This window comes from Numenius arquata, chromosome 12 (assembly GCF_964106895.1).
Source record: "Numenius arquata chromosome 12, bNumArq3.hap1.1, whole genome shotgun sequence".
Lineage (NCBI taxonomy): Eukaryota > Metazoa > Chordata > Aves > Charadriiformes > Scolopacidae > Numenius > Numenius arquata.
The window spans coordinates 5,787,240-5,807,369 of NC_133587.1; the positions used below are offsets into that span (position 1 = coordinate 5,787,240).

The 20,130-nt window shown below is 60.9% G+C and overlaps 1 protein-coding gene across 1 annotated transcript; it reads right to left on the bottom strand.

Annotated features, from left to right (window-relative positions):
- Positions 1–611: 611 nt before the first annotated feature.
- Positions 612–10,382, bottom strand: ZNF335 (zinc finger protein 335). Its single transcript, XM_074157601.1, has 27 exons — positions 10,182–10,382; positions 9,582–9,855; positions 9,074–9,151; positions 8,499–8,828; positions 8,225–8,359; positions 7,986–8,144; positions 7,610–7,868; positions 7,326–7,503; positions 7,137–7,249; positions 6,912–6,930; positions 6,588–6,704; positions 6,423–6,499; positions 6,158–6,318; positions 5,791–6,020; positions 5,602–5,710; positions 5,426–5,520; positions 4,993–5,276; positions 4,749–4,887; positions 4,288–4,677; positions 4,056–4,198; positions 3,557–3,696; positions 2,931–3,034; positions 2,720–2,797; positions 2,451–2,534; positions 2,245–2,310; positions 1,971–2,052; positions 612–1,397 (listed from the first exon to the last, which is right to left on the bottom strand). Exons 1-27 carry the CDS (start codon positions 10,380–10,382, stop codon positions 1,279–1,281), a joined length of 4,164 nt encoding a protein of 1,387 aa, XP_074013702.1. The 3' UTR covers positions 612–1,278.
- Positions 10,383–20,130: the final 9,748 nt, after the last annotated feature.

The following is a 20,130-nucleotide window of genomic DNA, read 5'->3' on the forward strand; positions in this document are numbered from 1 at the left end:
CCAGGGAGGGAGGGTGCCGCTGTCACTTTGGGCAGAGCACAGGCTCTGTGGTCACAGCACAAGCCCCCGTGCTGTCCCCGTCCCCTGCAAGAGCTGGACTGGGAGCCCAGCTGAAAGCCCGTTGGTCACACCCTACCAGTCTCACAACCACGGGCCTCTGGCCTCAGGGAAGCTCTTGCTTAAGTTGGGTGGGTCCAGGCCTTTTTCCCCTCAGCGGATAATCAGTCTAATGCAAAAGCATAGAACTAAAACTCCGAGATTAGCTGTTATAATCACATGTAAATACTTCCAGACAATCCGCTCAGGGAGGGGCGGCGCGTGTAGTTTGGGACAGAGTTACACGGGATTTAGGCTGTTTACCACTCGATTAATTTCATGACTCCAGCCCCAAACCCACCCTTGTAGCAGATGCCTGGGACTCGCTTCCCACAAGTCAAGGTCACTCGGGTGGGAGGAAGCTGATAGCGCAGGGCAGCCACATCTGCCAGGCTCTGGGACCCCTGTGTCCCAGTGGGACACGGTGGAGGAGGCAGCAGGAAGGCTGGGCTTGCCTGTCCCTGCTGGGCAGGGGCTGGCATAGGACCACAGACCCCTCCAGGCAAGCACACGGGCAGGTTTCAATCCCTTTTTATTCATAAGCATAGTCAAAGCTTGAGAATGTCAGAATCGAACCCCTCCCGCAACCACCTACAAACCACCTCCAGAGTCCATCCCTCTTCAGAAGAAAAATAGAACATCTTCCACCTCTGATTCTTCCTACTCTGGGTTCCTCCAGTCCAAAGCCCTACTGCTGCCTGCCCGCAGGCTGGAGAAGCCAAGGGAGGGACGGCTGCCATCACACCAGGACCGCAGGCCCCACAGGTGGGGAGTGCAGGGCTGTGGCTGCACACCCCTCTCACACCGTACCGTGCAGCCGCGCTCGGCCCCACGGCTCTCCCCCTGGATCCTTGCGTGCCAGGCAGACGTCGATCCCAGTTCGGCCCACACAGACATGATTCAGGAAAAGGGATTTCACACCATCAAGTGCAACAGGCAAAGAGACCGGCCACACGAGAGCGCTGCCACCACTCAGCCTGCCCTCGGCTGCGGAGCAGTCTCTGCTGGAGGCAGCTGCCCGTGCCAGGGAGGATGCGCAGGACCTGCATGCCATGGCATGTTCAGGCACATCCCTTGTAGCCCCAAAGCAATAAGGCAACTGCTGGCTGAGGAGGCTCCTGCCTGGTGCGGCTGTCCCGCTTCGTAGGGGTGTCCCGGCGCTGGCCGGGCCTGGCCCCGGTGCTACTCTGCCAGCGTGATGACGTCGTAGTGGATCCCCTGCTGCAGCTGCTGGATCTGCTCCGCTGTGGCCTCGGCAGTGAACACTCCCTGCGCCTGCACCATCGCAGCATCGGCCACTGCTGCAAACAGAGAGGGGTCAGCGTCTCCTCCTGCCCGAGGCGGCTGCCCAGGGCCCCCTCCATGTTCTCCACCTGCCTCCATGAGAACCGGCAGGCGCAAGCGAGCACAAGGGCCACCGTGCCTCACGCAGAGCTCCAGAGGGGAGCCCGGCTCGAGTTAACTCTGCAAAGACACGTCACGGTGTCTCCACCCTGTGGGAGCTGGTGCACCTCCCAGCGCGCTACTCATCTCCAGGGGACAGGACCCGATACCGTTCCAGGACTGACACGCTGAGACCAGCAAAGATGTCCCCTCAGACACCAAGGCTGGCCATGGCCCAGAATTACCAGGATGCAGGCAGCAAGGTGGCAATCTGGCCTCGCCTACCCCAGCCCTTCTGCCATGGGCCACTGCATGGCTGCCTGTCACCCCTGCCAGCTACAGCCACCGAGCAGCCTCTGCAGACAGAGAGGGGCTGAGACCATGGTGGGTCTCAGGGGCTGCTACCAGGCGTCATCACAAACTGCCTGGCAGGACTGGCACACTGAGACCCGGAGGGAGGTGGGACTGTCAGAGCTTGGCCCTGGTCCTACCTGAGACTGCTGAGTGTGCAGCTGCTTCCAGCTGCGCCTGGGTGACAAGCTGCTGCTCAGGCGAGACAGGCATGTACTGGATCTGCAGGGAGGAGAGAACAGGGGAGTCTGGGAGTGGGGAAGGACCCTCCTGGAGTGCCGCTCAGGCCACCAGCAGCCAGCGAGTCACCAACCCATGTGCACCATCTATTTCACATCCCTCCCTCTCCAGCTCTGCTCAGAGCCCATCTCAGGGCAGCTCCCTCAGCTCCAGCCACCGTGCCTGGCCCCTCACCTGCGGCTCCTGGAGGAACTGGCTGCCCTGCTCGTACTGGATGTGGGTGATCTGACCATCCTGTACCTGGGGACAAGAGCCACAGTGAGGCTTCATTAGGGCAAGTGGGCATTCCTGCCACAGGGAGCAGGAGAAGGCCCAGCCCCACACAGGGAACCCTCATGAGCCCCATCCACTGCGCAAAGGTAGCACAGCCTGAAGCTTACCTGGATGTGATGTCCCTCTGGGACAACAACATACTCATGGGGAAGCAAGTGCTGTACACCATCCTGGGCAATGATGTACTGAACCTGCAAACACAGGGATTCAGACCCAAAGAAGATCACCACTGCCCACCCTCCACACCATAACAAGGCTGGTTCTTGTCTGTCTTCTGTGTCTGCTTCCATCTCACCTCTCCCCACCCCCCTCAGCTCTCCCCATTCCAGCTGCACAGAATCTTCTGGTTCCTAGGATGTGCATACTCCTCCCTTACCTGGTTGTCAGAGGTCACTAAGTGCTGTACTGTCTGTCCATCGGCAGTTGTGATCTCCTGGATGTACGTAGCCTCCTCCTGCAGATCAGGGAGAGCCCAGTGCCGTCAGTGGGGGTGGGCCTGACCGCAAGCCCTCCGAGGAGGGAACCTGCACAGCTTGTGGGGAGCAGCCACACGGTGTGGCAGGATGAGACTGATGGCCCTGACTCACCTGGCTTGTGACACTCTGCTCCTGCGCGACGATGATGTGCTCCTGCCCCAGGGCCTGCTGCAGCCGCTCAGGAGCCAGCACAGCCTGGCCAGACTGCAGAGCCGCTGGAATGAGGAGAAAGTCAGTGTGGACACTGCCAGGGCTGCTGGCCCCACTCCCCAGTGCCCCTGCCAGGTGCCCACCCCAACGAGGAGCACAGGACGGTCTCTTAGCTCTGCTCACAGAAGGTCAGAAGCTAAACCAAACTCTCCCAACATGAAACTAGAGGTCACTGTGGGCAAAACACAGCCTCCACATCAGACCGCAAACTCTGCTTCCCGTTTCAGCCATGAGCTGCTCCCAGCACCACTGCTCCCGCAGCGCACTCATCTATTGGGAGCTGCCTGGAGGAAACACTATATGCCCAGTTCTGCAGAGAACAAGTCAGTGCCTCACCAGGGGAGCTCCCTGCACCCAGCCCCTTCGTCTTTGCACCCATTGAGTCCTGCCATTGCTGACAATCCTAGCCTTCTGCAGGATGTCCTGGCCCTAACCCATCTCAGCCCACAAGTTGGGTGAATCCCTCGCCTGCGGTTCTGGCCACAGGAAACCTGTAGGTCACCCCTGGTCACAGGGACACATCTTACTCTGCAGGGTGGCCAGCGTGTCCTCGTCGCTGTTGAGTATGATGGTCTGCTGGGTAGCAGCTGCAGGCGCCCCCGGTCTCTTCCCCTCTGAGCTGTGCAAACGCTGCATGTGGAATTTGAGGTGCCCGTTACGGTTGAACCTATGGGAGGAACAAGAGTGAGGTGGAGTGTGCCATGGGCAGCACAGGGCCTCTGTGCCCTCTGCAGAGACCCAGGCCATGGGCACCACAAACACATCCTACAACATGGCCTGTCCCAGCTCCCAAAATGCCTCCATCACGCCCAAATGCTGAGCCCCCCACGCAGAAGTTCCTTGGAGAAGAAGCTGGGTCCACCTGCAGCAGGAACCATTCTCAAGGCAGAGTCCCCTCTAACAGGGACTGCTCCCAGGGGTAGGGTCAGGGCAGCCAGCTCTTTGCCAATATCCTATCTCCTCTTAGGCCTTGGAGAGCTCTAGCTGATCTCCTGAAGCAGCAACACACTAGCAACCTTCACTCACCTCTGCCCACAGATCTGGCAGGCAAAGGGCTTCTCGTTGGTGTGCGTCAGCATGTGCCTGCGCAGGTCCTTTTTGTTCTTGGAGGCGAAGCTGCAGTGGGTGCACTTGTGTGGCCGAAGGCTGGCATGCTGGACCATGTGGCTCTGGGGACAGAAAGACAAATGCAGGGTCAGAAAGTCCCTGTTTCTCCAAACCTCTTGTGTTCAGGACTGCTCTGTGCCAGCGAACCTACCCGAACCTCCGGCCAGAGGGCTGCAGTGAATGGACAGTCAGGACACTTGAAGGTGCTGGGCCCAATGTGGGCTCTCTTGTGACTCTCCATTTCTGCTCTCCCTGTGAACATGGCTGTGCAAATCTTGCATGAAAACTTTTTGGCTGTGGAAATCTTGCACGAGAGCTTCTTGGCTGTGGAAACCTTGCACGAGAGCTTCTTGGCCACGCCTTGAAGCGCAGGCCACTTGACCTTTGGGGATGAGATTTCCTGCCCCTCGGATGCTGGGGATAAAGACGAGTCCTTCTGGAGCTGCCTGGTGACACACTGCACCAGGGGCCACTTGACGCCGGCGGGCTGTGCCTCCTGGCCCTCCGCAGGCGAGGGAAAGGCAGCGTCCCCGCTGAGGGGCTGAGAGAGAAACACCCAGTCACACCTGCTCATACTGCTGCCCGAGACGGGGAGGAAGCTCAGCTCCTTACCTCAATGTGATGGAATTGGCTCCCTGGAACACCGGATGACATGATATAGTGATTGTTATGGTCCTTCAGAGCCTCCTCTGTCATCACAGCTTCGCTCACCACGACTGCATGGGAGGTCTCTGCAGGGCTCTCCTCCTCACTGCTGGAATGGACAGGGTCAGGGAGGATCTGCCCTGTCCTCACCACTAAAGCCTCCTCGTTTGAGGTCAGAGGTGCCCCTCCCCACTCCTCCCATATAGCTGACCTGTACAGCGTGCCTGAAGCCTGAATCTCCTCACTGATGGGTGTGATGATGCTGTACTCCGTCGTTCCGCCAAAGGGGATGGTGATCTGCTGCAGCTCTGAGCCACCCAGGGTCGCCTCTTCATAAGCTTCCTGCACCAATGTCTCCCCAGGCTCTGCCATGTGCAGTGTCACCAACTTCTGCTGCTGCTGCTCCTCAGAGTCCATCTCTGTCCCCTCCTCCTGTGTCTGCGGCTCACAGGGGGCCTGTGCTTCTCCTGAATCACCTGGCTTCACCACTGCCACCTGCATGAGGGGAACAGCAGCTCAGCTGGAGGAAGTCAAGGCTCTTGCAAGACAGCCCCTGAAGCAGAACAGCCCTGGGGACTGTGGAAGGCCGGGAAGCGCTCCCCACCACCCTCCAGCAGGCGCAGCCCTGTCTCAGCCTTCCTCACCTGCAGCGAGCCCGTGGCCAACTCTCGCTGAGTGCTCATGTTCAGCAGGAGATCCAGGGCAGTCTGCGTGGCCAGTTCTGCTGATCCAGCCACATCTGTTGGGGTCAGGAGAACGTCAGGCACACACTCACCCACCTCCTCCCCATCCTCACCCCCTACCCTGGGAGCTCACTTGCCTTGTTCGTAAATGATGGTGGCCCCTCCCAGGGAATCCTGTGAGAGGATGGGGGGCTCTGCTCCTGGGATGGCCTGGACCATGTGGTAGGTGACGGGGCCAAGAGGCGCCTGCGTGAGAGAGAGAACTGACAGCGTGGCCAGGGCCAGTGAGCACCAGGAGGAGCTGGGACACGGGCAACGGCACTCACCGGCGGACTGGCCTCTGGCTCAGCCGGGGCCTGCACCTGGCTGTGCTGCTGCTTCAGCTCCTCGATCTGCTGCAAGGTGAAGAAGGGGCGGCGGCGGCATGGCGGCTCCTCGGGGTGCCTCTGTGCCCACTCCTCGAAGGAGTTGGGGTGGCGGCAGTGCACGTGGAGGCGCAGGTTCTTCTTGTGCTTGGTGGTGAAGTGACAGAACTCGCAAGCAAACGGTTTCCCTCCTGTGGGACACGGGAGGTGGGAGTCAAGCAGGGGGTCCCCGAGGGATGGCAGGGAGAGCAGACAGGCTCTGACCGCCTCCTGGAAAAGTGGGGATGTATAACATCCGGGCAGTGGGCAGGCAAGCAGTTCCTCTCACCCGTGTGCTTGACAGCCATGTGCGAGACCAGGAAATCCTCCCGGAAGGTGGAGTACTTGCAGAAGCTGCACTTGTAGGGCTTGTCGTTCATGTGCGACAGCTGGTGGTTCAGCAGGACCTTTTTGTCCTCGCAGACGTAGTCACAGAACTCACACTTGAACCTGCCAGGACAACACCGCCTGTCACACGGGCAGTGGGGACCTTCTGCCCTCCCCTCTGAGGGGACACAGGTTCTACCAGGGCATGCCTGTTGCCAGGTTCCTACCTGCGGTTGGCAATGGCCTGGATGTGTGTCAGTAGGTGCATCTTGAAGGTGTAGCGCTTCTTAAAGGACTTCCCGCACTGCAGGGGAGCAAAGAAAAGCAGCGTTCACCTCCCGTCCAGCCTCACTCACTGCCAGCCCTTCCCCAGGCCATGTCCCCAGCCTCACCTTGTCACACATGTGTGGCTTCTCAGTGCTGTGTGTCTTCATGTGCTGCGTAAGCCTCTTCTGCATGGGGTAGATACGGTTGCATACAGGGCACGGGAAGGAGTTCAGCTTTGGGGGCTGGAGGGAAAGCACAAAGATGAGCTCACCTGGCAGGGGCTCACCAGTTTCCTTACCCTCTCCCCACTGCAGGACCTGGGCTGCCTTTCCTCAGATGATCCAGAAACACTGCCTTCAAGCAGGCACCAAGAATTTGTGGAAGACCCAGACATGCCTCTTCCCACATAACAGTGCTGAGAGACAAGCCATCAGGCTACTCAAACTCACCGGATCAGCTCTCTTCTTCCTGAAAAAGAAAGAAAAAAAATCCTTTGTGTCAGCCACATCCCAAGTCCAAGCTCCCTTGTACCCAGACACCAAAACTACCCGTTTTGGAAAGGGCCAAAGGTCAGGAGAAGGGGCAGCCATGGCTGCCCTCCCAGGGCAGGAGGAACAGTGTTAGTGCCGTTCGGCCAAGCTGCAAGACAGTCTCCAGAACTGCACTTCCCTTACCTGTCCCGGCTGTGCACTGTGGAGTGCCGGATGACGTCCTTCTTGTACACGCTGGTGTAATTGCACTCCTCACACTTGTAGGGTTTGCTGCCCACGTGGTTGAACATGTGTTCCTGCAAGAAGCAGAATGAAGGCCATGAGACCTGGGGCTACCAGTCACCCTACCTGAGCAAGACAGATGGTGCTCACCTTGAGGGAGGACCAGCGCCGGGAGCGGTAGCTGCACTGAAGACACTTGAAGAGCTGCGGGTCATTGGCCTCGTGTGAGTTGACATGGAAACGCAGATCATCGTGTGTGAGGAAACGTGAGCCGCAGATCCGACACAGGTATGGCCTCATCAGGGGCTTGGGTGATTTGTAGTAGTACCTGTGGAAACAGGACCGGGACTCAGAGCTGTGGTGGCAAAGAGGGGCTGGACCGGCCCTGGGCAACGGCCAGAGGGCCCAGCGCCGGCTCGACACACACCCCTCACCTGCGCCCCATGTACTTGCGGTATTTCTTGCCCAGGAAGCGGCGGGAGGGCCGCCCTCGCCTCCTGGGGATGACATCTGCCTCCTCGGGGCCAGTGTTGGAGGAAGGGTCCTTGTTTTCGGAGTCGGACTGGCTAATGCTGGGCTCCGCCAGGCTCTCGCTGGTCCCGTTCTCCAGGCCAGAGGAACTGGCTGCTTCAGAGTTCTGCAGCTCATGGCTGGGTGTGCTTTGGGATGTCACCAAGGGCTCCACCTCCCCTCCTGCTCGACAGAACACAGCACAGCTCCGTCACACACCTTCCGCGTGGGCTCCCAGGAGCTCATGTACTGTTCCCTGCTCCAGCCCAGCACGGGCCTGCTGCCCCCCGCTTCCCTCACCTTCAGGCACATCCTGGGGGATGTCCTCCATACGAGGAAACTTGCGGGGTCTCCCTGGGCGTCGACGCGGCCTCTCCTCACTGGATGTGGGGACAGTGCGGCTGTACTTGGGTTGTCGCCCACGGGGCTCATCCTCAGCTGGGTTATAGTCACTGTCCTCTGCAGGTAAGAGGCCCAAAACATCAGACAGAGATTGGGAAAAGACTAAACTACATAAGATGCGGGAGGATGAGTCCTACCTTCAGGGTCATCAATAGCACCAGCATCCATGATATCGTCATCTTCTTCTTCTTCTTGGACCTCCTCTTCTGCAGTCTTTGGAGCCGATCCCCCCTTTCGTGGACGTCCTTTCTTTAAAGCCAGAGCTGAACCCACTGCCACACACAACAGAATGAAAACTCTTTACCAGACTTACGCTCAGGTCCTTACACTCATACTCCTCCCCGTTTCTTCCCTGGTGAGAGCAGAGCCTGTCTGCAGTAAGATAAATTTTCCACAGCCCTTAGCACACACCTGGCTGGAAGTGCCGTTCCTTCATGTGGTTAATTAGCGTTTTCTTGGAGACACTCTTGTACTGACACATCTTGCACTTGAACTGCTGCACCACCACCACCTCCATCATCTCTTCCAGGGTCTCCATATCCGGCTGGTCCAGTTCCTCCCCACCATCTGCCTCTCGGACCTGATCTGGCTGTGCGGGCAGCTCCAGCACTTCCAACTGCTCAGAAGGGTCTGAAGGGCCGGGCTGGTCAAGGCATGTGGAGGTAGGTCCATCAGCAACAGCTTCTATCGCCAAGCTATTCGCCAGAGCAGAGGTGGCCATCTGGGACACCATGGGCGCGCCTGAAACACCAAAACCAGCTCAGCCAAGGAGCAGACCTTCACCTGCATGCAGGCTGCACCCACACCTGGGGTACAGGGCTGAACATGAGCTCAGTGACAAGCTCCCAAGAGTCAGCACATCCACACGGACTCTGGTACAGGTGCTGTGGCCGATGTAACTGGGATACCCGCTCCAGGCCCCACTCTTACTGAACAGACTCAAGAGACAGACAGCCACCACCAGACGCCCCAGGGCACGCCCTTACCATCATCGGGGCCTTGCAGAATGAGGTACTGTGTGGTCTCTGCCCCACCATCCTCCGCACTGGTCACGGCAATGCAGCCTGGGAGGAAGAGGACAGCAGAGTGTTAACCGCCAGACGCAGGGGCTGTAGAATCACTGGGACTAACTGGGGCTCTCCCAGATTCAGTCACAAGCAGGAAGGGATGAGGAAGATCCAGCTCCAGGGATGGAGCCTGCCCTGGGCTATTGGTATCGTAGCTGAAGGAGCAGCCAGACAGAGGGAAGGCTGTCTGGCAGCCGCAGCAGCCACAAGCTCCCCGTCAAACCCTCCAGCTACTGCAGCAAGGCAAGAAGAGAAACCCCCACTGATCAAGGTGCACATATGTATTTCCCGCTCATCTCCCAAGGTCTGGCACAGCAGCAACTCCCTTCCCCAGTCCCAGCCCCCTGAGCCGATTGCACATGGAGCACTCCACAGGGAAAGCAGGCAGGTCTGCTGGATGCGCGAGCAACTGGGAGCACACACTCACTCTGGATGATGTCAGGCCCAATTGTGGACTCGATGATTTTGTCGATGGCAGAACCTAGGTCGGAGGAAGTGGATGTGGTGGAGTCTGACACGATTGTGGCTCCATCAGTGATGACACTGGAGTGGACCAGGACTTGTGGGGACTCTGACACCATGATGGACTGGCTCACGGTGGAGACACTGGAGACCAAGGTGGACTGGGCGATGGAGGATGAATCTGGCAGGTAAATTCGGGGAATGGCATCTGTGCTGGAGCTGCTCTCCGACACCTCTTCCTGGTGGAACAAAGAAGAGGCCAGAAAAGCTTAGATGAGAGACCTTTGCCAGGTCAGGCCCTCAGAGGAGCCAGTGTATCACTGCAGAACTGCTAGGAAAGGCATCAGAGCAACTGTTTTGGCATTGCCAAGGACCCTGGACTGCTGCTCTTGCTACCAAGGAGAGTTCTCCTCAGATGGGCAAGCAGGCACCCAACTGGTGTAGCAGAGTTGGCTCCTAAGCTCAGCTTGCCAGAAACATCTACAGAAATTCTCGTGAACCAGAACCGCAGTGGCTCTCCCTTCCCCAAGCTGACTGCCGCCCCATCTTTCCCGTCAGCTCCTACCAAGGAGACCCCGCTGCTGTCGGAGCTCTGGCCCACGCCGGAGTCATCGGCTCGGGAGACAGGGCCGGGGGTCGAGGCGGCGTCGCTGCTGTCCGCCGACACGGCCTCCGAGGTCCCGACGCCCAGGCCGCTCTCGGAAGGCTCCTCCCGCGCCGCCTGCGGGGCCGCGTCGCTGCTGCTCTCCACCGCATTCTCCTCCATGCCCGCCCTGCCGGGGCCGCCTAGGCTCGACCTGAAGGGGGGAGGCCGCCGCCGTCAGGGCCGCAGCCCGCCGCCCACTCCCCGCCACCCCCGGCCGCTGCAAGGATCCCGGGCCGGGGTCCCGGGCCGCCCCTCAGGGCACCCGTGGAGGGATCGGAGCCGCCACGGCGCCATGCCCGGTGGTCCCGGCCGCCCTCACGGGGGGCCTCGGCGCCGCCCGGCGCCCCCGGTCCCGTCATGCCCCGCGGCCCTGCCCGGCCCCCGGCCGCCATCTTGCCGCGGGGTCCCCCCCGCCGCCTCCGCGCGCGCGCACACGGCGGGGCGGCCCCGGTGCGCCGGGGTGGGGGAGCCGCCGTCCGCGCCGGGGCGAGGGATCCCGCCGCCGCCGCCCGCCCGCCGGCCCGCGCCCTCACCCGACCCGCCGCGGCCCCGCCGCGCCTCCGCCGGAGCCGGCATCACGGCGGCCGCCATGCCCCCCCGCCCTCGCGCCGCGCAGCGGTACGGCCGCGCGGGCCCCGCGCCGGGACTACTTACCGCGCCCCCCAGCCCCGCGCGGGGCGCTCGCCGCCGCAGGGAAGCGCTCCTCGCTCCGGCGGCCGCCGCCGCCTCCCGGCACCGAGCGGCGCCGCCCGCCGCCCGCGGGCTGGGGGAGGTCTTGGCGCCCCGTCGGGGGACTACTTTCTCCGCGGAGGGATCATGGAGAAGATATGGAACCGTGCGTCATGGCGTCACGAAGCGGCGCCCGGGCCCTGAGCGTCGGCGTCGCGCCGGGTTGCGCCCGTCATGTGACGAGAAGGCGGAAGTGGCCGCGGCAGCGGCGGGCCGGGGCCGCGGCCGGGATCTGGATCGGGATCGGGATCTGGGCCCGGCCGCGTTAGCTGTGCCCCGTGGCCCTCTCGTAGCTCCCAGTCGGAGTCCCATTCCGCCGCAGAGGCTCTGTGGTACCGACTGGCTCCGCGGCCCGCGCCCAGCCCGTCCTGTTCCTGTCCCTGTCCCTGTCCCTGTCCCTGTCCTGTCCCGGCGGCCGCATCTCGGGCGGTGCCGTGAAGCCCCGGCCCTCTGGCTCTCTTTGGTCGCTCTTCCCTGGAGCGGCCTTGGCCGAGCTGCGGAGGCCTCTGCTCTGCACTTCCCCGCAGGGCCTGGGTGCCATGCCATCTCAGACTGTTAAGCACTTTTCCCCTCGTTCGTGGGTGTGGGAGTGGTGCCTGGCGGGTGCTGTAGGTTTGCTCTGTCTTAGAGAAGCCAAATTTGCCTCTTTTGATGGCAGTTCGGCAGCTGAACAACGGCCATCTTCCTCTGTTCTCTTGCCAACCAAACTGTCATCCGAGTTGGTTCACGCCCCACCACAGATGGCGATGGATGCCTGGGTTGGCAGGCCCAGGTTGGCTGCTGGCAGCACCTCCAGTGCCTGCGCTTAAGATGCACAAGCTGGGGGGCTGCTCTGGCCTGGCTGGGGTCTTCCAGCTCACCGCGGGTGGTGGGGCTTTGCCAGCACCTCCTGTCACCACAGCCTCCCAGCAGGGATACACTCAGGAGCCTGTCGCTGCCCCAGCTCTCTGGCAGCACAGTGTCCTGCCATTTCCTCCAGCGGAGTTCAGCTGTGGGTGGAGAGCCTGGACTTGGCTGCTTCTGGCCCAGCAGGGCCCTGCTCCACACTGATACCTTTAATGAACCCCTGGCTTGGGTTGCTCCTTGCTCTCACCGATGTTTTCTCATGTTGCAGTGCCCTACCAAGAACACCTCTCCTGTGTTTTTCCTGGAAGAGGGGCAGCCATGTTGTGCCTGCGCTTTTCCAAGGCCGGGACATATCTGGGCTGAACCTGGCTGTCAAGTCCCTACGGAAGGGACATGCTGGCTGAGTGAAGGGACCAAGGCTCTGCATCCCTGTTGCGTCTCAGGGCCACTAGGACTGAGTCAGCCCGCAGTGCGGCTCTGTCCAGAGCAGGTCTGGGCGGGCAGTTGCATTGTCTCACTGGCCAGAACGGCCAGTACAGAGCTGGTGCTGACATGGTGCCAGCTGCAGAAGGACAGACAGTATCTCATCTGGCACAGTCTGAGTGCAGAGTTAGGCTGCCAGAAATCAGAGTGGATGGGTGATGGACGAGTAGGGTGGGCTGGATCAGCACTCTGTCGTTTGGTGGTGGTGCATCTGGTCCAGGGTGAGGAGGGTGGTGGCTGGATTCATCCCCTCTCAGCCCAGGGCTCCTCCATGGGGCTGTGTGGGTCCCTTACATCCGTCCGGCGCCTCCTGCCTCGGGCGAGGCTTCCCGGAGACGCCGTCGGTAGAGGCAGCAGAGGAGCTGCTGCTGAGCCGCTGGTGTGGTGCGCCTGCATCTTCCGGCTCTTTTTCAAGCTAATTAAATACATCCTTGAAAGGTTTATGCCCTCGTCTATCACAGGGCGACAGCATCAGTGGAATCCATCCCCGGGCTGGCTGCATGAGCACTCCTGCTGCAGCAGCACTGCCTGCCAGTGGCTCAGGTGCCGAGTCCCTTTCTGCAGCCGGCTGCTGCCATCACCATCGTGCCAGAGGCCAAGAGACACCAAGGAGTTGGGCTTTTTCCCCCATTACTCCTTTTTAAAGCAGTCCTGCATAGCTCCGCAGTTGCTGGGGGTGAAGTGGAGCTGGGGAGAATGCAGGGGCCTCTGTGAACAGTGTCCCCTCTCTGATGTCCTCTCTCCATAGCTCATGCCGGGGGAGCCTGGTACTGTCTGTGACTGGCCGTGGAGCTGGCCTTGTCTGTGGGCTTGGGGTGTCCCTGTGCTCCCTGTTGGGGGAAGCTCCGTATTTCTGTTGGGGGGTGGTGGTCGGAGGAACCCCTGGCAAAAGCTGCCTCCCAGGTAGAGGAAACAGGATAGATTTGTGTTGGACTGGCAGGTTTCCTCTCTTTTTGCCTTCAGTCAGCTGCTGTCAGAGACAGGTGAAGGATTTTCCCAACAGATGATGATTCCAGGGCAAAGCAGCGTGACCTCTGGGAGCCTCAGGGGGGCTAGTACGGACCCTCCTGATGCTGGCTCAACTGATGGAAAGTTTCTTAAATTTTCCCTGTTACCCTGCAGAGATACCCCATGTCCTCTGTCTCAAAGGATTGTACCAGCAGGAGCTTTGCTGAGATGGGTAACCTGCTATTTTTGAAAACGCTGCGTGCCCCCGAGCAGGGGTGAGTGGGGAATTTCCAAGCCAGGCAAAGCACTGCTCCTCTCTGATAATGCTCTGCCATTGCAGCTCCCGTGCCTGAAATCATTTCAGGGCCAAAGAAAACAGAAAGAAATCTTGTCAAGAGGCTTAAGAGAATCCAAAAATGGATGCGGCGTAGGTTGGATGCGTGTCCAAATACCTTAGCAGGGGGAGTGCCAGGTTAAAGGCCTTTTGGGAACATGCTGAGAAGACAACACAAACGCTTGTGCCTGGGGAATAAAGTGATAAGACTCGAGTGGGATACGGAACTGATTTTTAACAGGCCGGTTGATCAGCTGCACTGACAGGCTGTCCCAGGAGGTGGATGTTTTCCCAGCTCCATGCTTTCCAGCCTGGATATGGCACTCGGAAGGAGCTACAGCCAGACAAGCTGCCGCTTGGGGCAGGGCGAGAACACACCGACTGAGTGACTCTGGTTGGGGTCCTGTTCCCTCTGGCCCCCTCGGCCACACTGGTCTGCCCCCTCCCCAGCAGCAGTTTGTTTGCCATGATGACCCACGTCGGAGGCTTGCTCTGCTCCCACAATAGCTTCTCCATGAGCTAATGGCTTCGGTCAGTGTCCCAGAATAGGTGGTGGCTTGTGCTGAGCACCGTGCCCAGGGCTGTACCCCTCCAGCCTCCCTGCAACCCGAGCCCCCAGACTTCCACCGTCAGTGATTTTGTCGTCCCTGCTGTTTGTTCCTCCTTGTTTCCTTTTTTCTTTTCAAAGCAAACATTGCTGGTGATGTTTGTGTAGCTGCAGGGCATTAATCCACATCAACCAGGCTCATATTTATATCCCACCTGGGAAGGGCAGTTGCATCAGCACATTTTGTAAAACGTTGAGCAAAACAGCCCTTGCTGCAGGAAATGGGTTTTTCTTCACACCAGATTGCTTCACCACTCAGCTCCTTCCCAGCAACGGCGGCTCCTGAAGAAGGCGCCTGGGGCTCTCCCAGGGGATTGCTGTGTGCTGGGATGGAAGCAAGCCGGGATAGCTTCCCGCCTGGCACAGTTCCGGCCCCTCTGCCATGTGCCCAGGGCTTGCTGGGCCACCAGCACTTCTGTGGGGAGCAGCCTCCCTCCGGTGCCAGCTGATCCTGCTGGGATTGCCGCTTCCTAGGGCGCTGGCACGGGTGGGAATGTCATGGGATAATGCTCTGTCTTCTGTGGCCACCGAGGCTGCGGCTGAACCCGTGGCCTCAGCCGTAATGCCACCCTTGGGCTCAGGCAGGGCGCTCCCGAGACAGGCAGGAGCCGCTCCCAGCTGCTCCCCAGGGACTCGGAGAAGCTGATGAAAGCCAGTGGCGAGGCCACTTATATCCTCACGAGGTCCCCTTGGCAGGAGGTGGCTTGCTGGCCCTGGCTCTGCCAAGCCCGACCGGGCTGGGAGGTGCTGCCGGTAGCTGCGCTGTGGGCACGGAGGGACTCTCCTCGGGGCGAGGCGGTGCTGGGCAGCCAGGCTGGCTCCGGATGGAGCGTGCAGCCCCACTCCCTGTCAGCATCCCTGCCACCGCTCTACTGGGTGCTCCCACCTGCCTGAGGGGGCCATGGTGCCTTCCTTGTGTCCTGCTGCCTCCTGGTCCATCAGCGCCTGCCGCAGGTTGAAGCGATGGTGGCGCTGAGCCGTGCCATATGCTGCCTGTCCCCTATGTCTCGTCCTGCACCCGGGTCGGAGCCATGGCTGCTGTTCCCGTAGGGCTTCAGAACCATCGATGGCCTTTCCAGGATGTGTTTGGAGCTGCTGAAATGCAAACAGCCGCGGCTGCAGCCCTGCCCGGCCCCTTCTCGCCTGCCAGAAGAGCTGCTGCTGCTGGTTGTTTTTTTTCCCCTTCTGGAGGGATCCTGTGGCTTCCTTCCCAGAACCTGAGACCTCGGAGCCATGGTCCAAGGCCGCCGGCTTCCACCCTCTCCTGTGCTGCTGATTCATCACTGCTGGTTAGTTAAAAAATGGTAATCAGCAAATTACTGAAATATAAGTAAAATAAACAAGGTGGGCAGGAGAACTGTGTGTGTAGCAGAGTCCCAGAGGCCTTAAACACGTGCTGTGCCGGGTCATTCCCATCGCCTGTGCTCATCGCCTGTGTAGGGCTTCGCCCTGCCGAGCACCCATGGAATGGGGGAGCTCGGTACCCCGATGCTGCTGTGGGGGGTCCCAGCCTTTGCCAGCCCTGCAGCCCTGCCTGTGGCCGGACCCCCTTGGAGGCTGGAGGGACCCCTCAGCTATCACATGGCAGTGGTTCTGAGCCCCACCGAGCGTGGTGTTGGTCTGGTTGGTCCCCCCAACCCCTGCCACATGGAAGGGGGTTGCCAGACCCCAGGGCTGAGTGGGTGGACTCCAGGGCTGCTTTCTGCTGCATGGTGTTCACAAGTACCTGTGGTGCTTGGGGCTTGGCAGTTCCCGAAGGGTTGGTGGCTCTCGCTCCGGTGTTCTCCAGCCCTTCTCCTCCCCTGGCAGCATGGCAGCTCTCTCCATCCCCAGTGCTCCCACAGCCCGGCGGCTGCCTTCCTCCCCTCCCGTGGCACCGATGTCTGCAGAAGAGGTTGTAAAAGGTCCCAAGGGTCGTGCAGCCCTGGCAGCTCCCCGGCTGACGGCCAGGCCATTTGCTGTTCCCCGGGCTGCCTGGGTTTTGTCCATATGCCTGTGTTGACAACTGAGCCACTCTGAATTAATTTGGCAGCAAGCGTTAGAACAGTTGTCAAATGTTTTACTGAAATCCGAGCATGTTGCATCTACCACTCTTCCTTCTGCTTCTTGTAGTTTACAATTAAATACAACCAGTTTTGCCCATATTTCACCTTCTACAAACCCCCGCTTCTTATTCCTGAGCCGCTTTGTCGCTGACAGCCAGCGGGTTCCTGGCGCAGCATTGTCCCCTTCGCATGCCGGACAGGTTCATCGTCATTGTCACAATTGCTGCTCTTCCCGTTTTAGCAGGCAGCTGCCGTGCCTGTCTCACCACCGGGGAACAAAGCACGGCTCACCCATGCCGTGCCGTGCCGGCTGACAGTCTCATGCAGCAGCTGTGACTCCAGGAGCCCATGGCCACCCAGCCCCATCCTGCCCTGCTCCCTTCCCAGCCCCTGCCTTACCCCTGTGGGGCGCAGGAGGTGGCCTCAGTGGGCCTGATCCTGCAGATCATCCTAGATCCTGCAGATCACCCAGACAGCAGCAGGGCTGCCTGCGGGCACCCCTTCCCAAAGCCACCATGGGTGACAAAGTCTTGCTGCTGCCCCATGCAGCCCATGGGAGCCAGGGCAGTCCCAGTCCCTGTGCCCCTCTCACGTGCCTGAAGACACTGCTGTCCCGCTGCGGGCAGGTGGGGAAAGTTTGGTAAAACAAAAGTTGGTTAAAGCCAGAGGCAAAAGCTGAGATGGGACGAGGTTCAAGGGATGGGGAGTGAGTTAACAGCAAAGCAAGTCATGAAACACAAGAGCCCCATGCCATTTGGAGCTCTTGCCCTCCTTTCCTACAGTCCCAGAGCAACCTTGAGCTGCTGGGCTGTTGATGCCACTCTCCAGCAGATGGGATGGTCTGGGCTGTTTTCCCTCTGGATCAAATACCAAGGTGCTTTCGGAGGCCTCTGCCAGAGGTTGACTCGTTTCTTCAAACCCTTTCTGGATTTCCCACCTTGAGGGCTTCCCAACAGACGGGAGCAAGGTTCCCTCTCCATCCATGGCACCAGTGAGCGCAGGGGTTGTGCTGCACGGTGACAGCTCTTTGCCGGGGTCTGGGAGGGCCCTGGTGCCTGGATGGAAGATTCCTACCCCAGCATCCCTGGTGGGATGGGAACAGAGGATGTGAAGGGGCTGGGGAAGGCATGGAAGGGGGATGTCCCAGTCTGATGCAGGGAGGTGACTGTGCCACCCACCTGGGTGCCTGCAGCTGGTGTGACAGCCGGGGTGGGGGATCCGTCATGTGTGGTTTGCAGCTGGGATCGGTGCTGCTGCGTGACGAAACTGCAGCGCTGCTGGTTTCAGCGCCTGCAGGGTGGAGGTGACCCGCCCGGCTGACACCCGCTGCGTCATCCTCACCCAGACGAGAGGCAGCAACACTGGGGCTGGGGGGGGAAGCAGGGCTAGGAGGCAGGATGCCGCCTCCTGCCTGGGCAAACAAGGGCAAAGGATTGATAAGAAACTGGTGTTGAGAGGCTGGGGAGTTCCCCAGTTGAGGCAAGGGACAGGCAGGGTCTGGCAGGGATGGGCAGGGGGATAAGCAGGTGCATCCACAGAGCATCGGGGAGATGGGGAAGGCGTGTGGGGCTGGGGACCAGCGGTGCTGGGGCTGGGAGCACTGTGGGGCCATGGCATGCAGGGTGGTTTGCCAAGAAGGGTTCCTGGGCCCAGCTGGAGGATGCGATCCCGGCCCACGCACGTCCCGGTGTCGGGGCAGCAGATACGGGAAGCGTGTGCAGGAATGTTGTTTCTGTCTGGAGCCCTTGAGCAGGAGCAATGGGGCTTCCAAGCCTCTGACGCAGAGCTGCTCCTGCTGCCTTTGGTCTGGCTCCCGTGCCAAGTGTCCCTGTGCCCAGGACACCATGCCATACAGTGGGTTGGTGCTGGCCAGGGCAGCTGGGGCACGGGTGACAGCTCTGCTCCCAGGGCACGGGGTGCTGCCAAGCCCATGGGGTGGGAGCAGGGCTGGACTCGGGGTGCTGCAGCTTGGGGTGGTGGGGCTGGCAGCTGCGGCTGCACGGTTTGGCTAGGGGCACATGATGATGCCCTGCCTGCTGGCCAGGGAATCTGGCTGTGCCGCGGTGGCCGTGGCACTGGCACTGTGTGTGGTGGCTGAGAGGTCTGGGCAGTTCCCTGCCCTCTGCACGGGCCGTGCTTTTGCGCGGCAGCCGGCGCTGTGCTCTCCCCGACCTGGCGCTGTCTCACCCGCACAAGATGTTGACTCCCTCCGGCCCTGCTTCCCCTCTGCCGCGCTCCTACCCAGCCTCTCATGCCAGGAGGGCGTCTGATGCCGTCCACATGCCTGGACCTGCCCTTCACTCCCGTGTTCCTCCTGTCCCCTGCCTGGATCTTTGGGCTCCCAGGTGTGAGGCAGCGACTGTGGCAGTCAGGTGTCACCTTGTCCCATGGCTCCTTGGCTCTCCTGCCACCTTTGCTGCTCCGGTGCACCCCATGGCTGTGGCTGTTGGACCTCTTCCCTGGCTGACTGGTGCTGTAGTCCCTCCCCAGCTGGCCCCCACCCCATTTGCCTGTGCTGGGGGAATGGAGCTGGGGAGGATCTGGCTCCGGTTCCATGCAGCACCCTCAAAACCTTGCTGCTGGCCCAGCCAGCACCTCCCAGCTGGAGACCTACATGTCCCGTCAGCCTCTGCCACGGGCCAGGCTGCTGCCTCCCTGCTGGCAGGGATCCAGGCAGGTATCTGGCTCCAGCTGATGTCCTGGACCTGTTTCCCACGGGGGTCTCCCCATGGTGCTCGTGTGTACAAGGATGGCCACGAGTAAGGGCGTGGGAAGGGGCTGTGGTGGCTGTTCCTTCCCCTTTTGGCTGTGGCAGTGGTGACAGGCAGCCTCGTGGCTCAGGCAGCCGGCTGGGATGGAGGATGTCCACGTGTTTTTTTCCATATCCTTTGTTCTTACAGGATCTCTGGGTGTAAACGGTGCCCCTGGGCAGACACAGGCTGGGCACGGCATCCAGATGCTCTTGGAGTCCCTGGCAGCCAAAAGCCCTCTCCAGCCTGCTGTGCTGCCCATGGTCCCCACTGCCCTCCTCTCCCACCAGCGACAGCAGCTGCCCTGAGCATCCCTCTGCATGTGCCCGTGCCGAGGGACCTGTGCCTTGCCCCAGCTCCCTGGCCTGTCCCCACATGGGGCCGGGGCTGCCTGCGGGGTTCGTGCTGGCAGCACCGAGCCCATCCCCATGGAGTTCCCCTGCCCAGCTCTGAGGCTGCTTGTGCTGCCAGACACGGGGGATTCCCTGCTGCCCTGGCCCTGCCCCTGCTCCCTGCGGAGCCTCCAGAGAGTCACCAGAAAATCCCCCAGGCTGGTGCCAGGAGGAAGCTGGCGAGCGGGACGGTGAGTCAGTGGGAGAGGCTGGGCTGGGCGGCAGGGCCACAGCCATCAGCCCCCCGCCAGGACCTCGGCTGACCAGCTCGAGGATGCTCAGGACCATTGGCCACGGACCCACCAGCGCACCCCAAAGCCAGCTGGGGCTGGGCAAGCGTGGGCTTTGCCGGGACGGGGTGTGCGGTGTGTAGGGTCCTGGCTCTTGGCTCCTCCTGCCATTGCTTGCTCCAAGCCCCTGCTCTTCTCCAAGCCCTGTCCCTGCCAGTGCTGCTCTGCTGTGCCATGGCTCTGCCCTCAGGGGTGCCGCAGGTGATGTGCTGCGGTACTGTGGTGGTGCGGGTGGTGCCATGGCGGTGTGCCCAGGCTGTGGGAGCTGCGGCTCCTGCATGCGGCGGAAACGAGGGATGGGAATAGCATGGGAAAGGCCCGGGGATCTGCCACAGCGCCAGGGAGGCCAGAGCCAGATTTCCCCCCCCCCGGCTGAACTCTGGAGCCAGTGTCAGATGTCCCTTTGACCCGGCTGTCCCAGGGGTGCATCCTCCCAGGGATGCT

Bases quoted from the DNA above. Each gene is read 5' to 3' on its own strand.
- ZNF335 (XM_074157601.1), bottom strand. From the start codon at position 10,382: ATGGAGGAGAATGCGGTGGAGAGCAGCAGCGACGCGGCCCCGCAGGCG. The intron at 6,021-6,157 runs GTGAGAGGAACT...CGTGTCCCACAG, and splicing joins CATGGCTGTCAAGCACACGG to GAGGGAAACCGTTTGCTTGC. The intron at 2,535-2,719 runs GTAAGGGAGGAG...CTGTGTTTGCAG, and splicing joins TAGTGACCTCTGACAACCAG to GTTCAGTACATCATTGCCCA.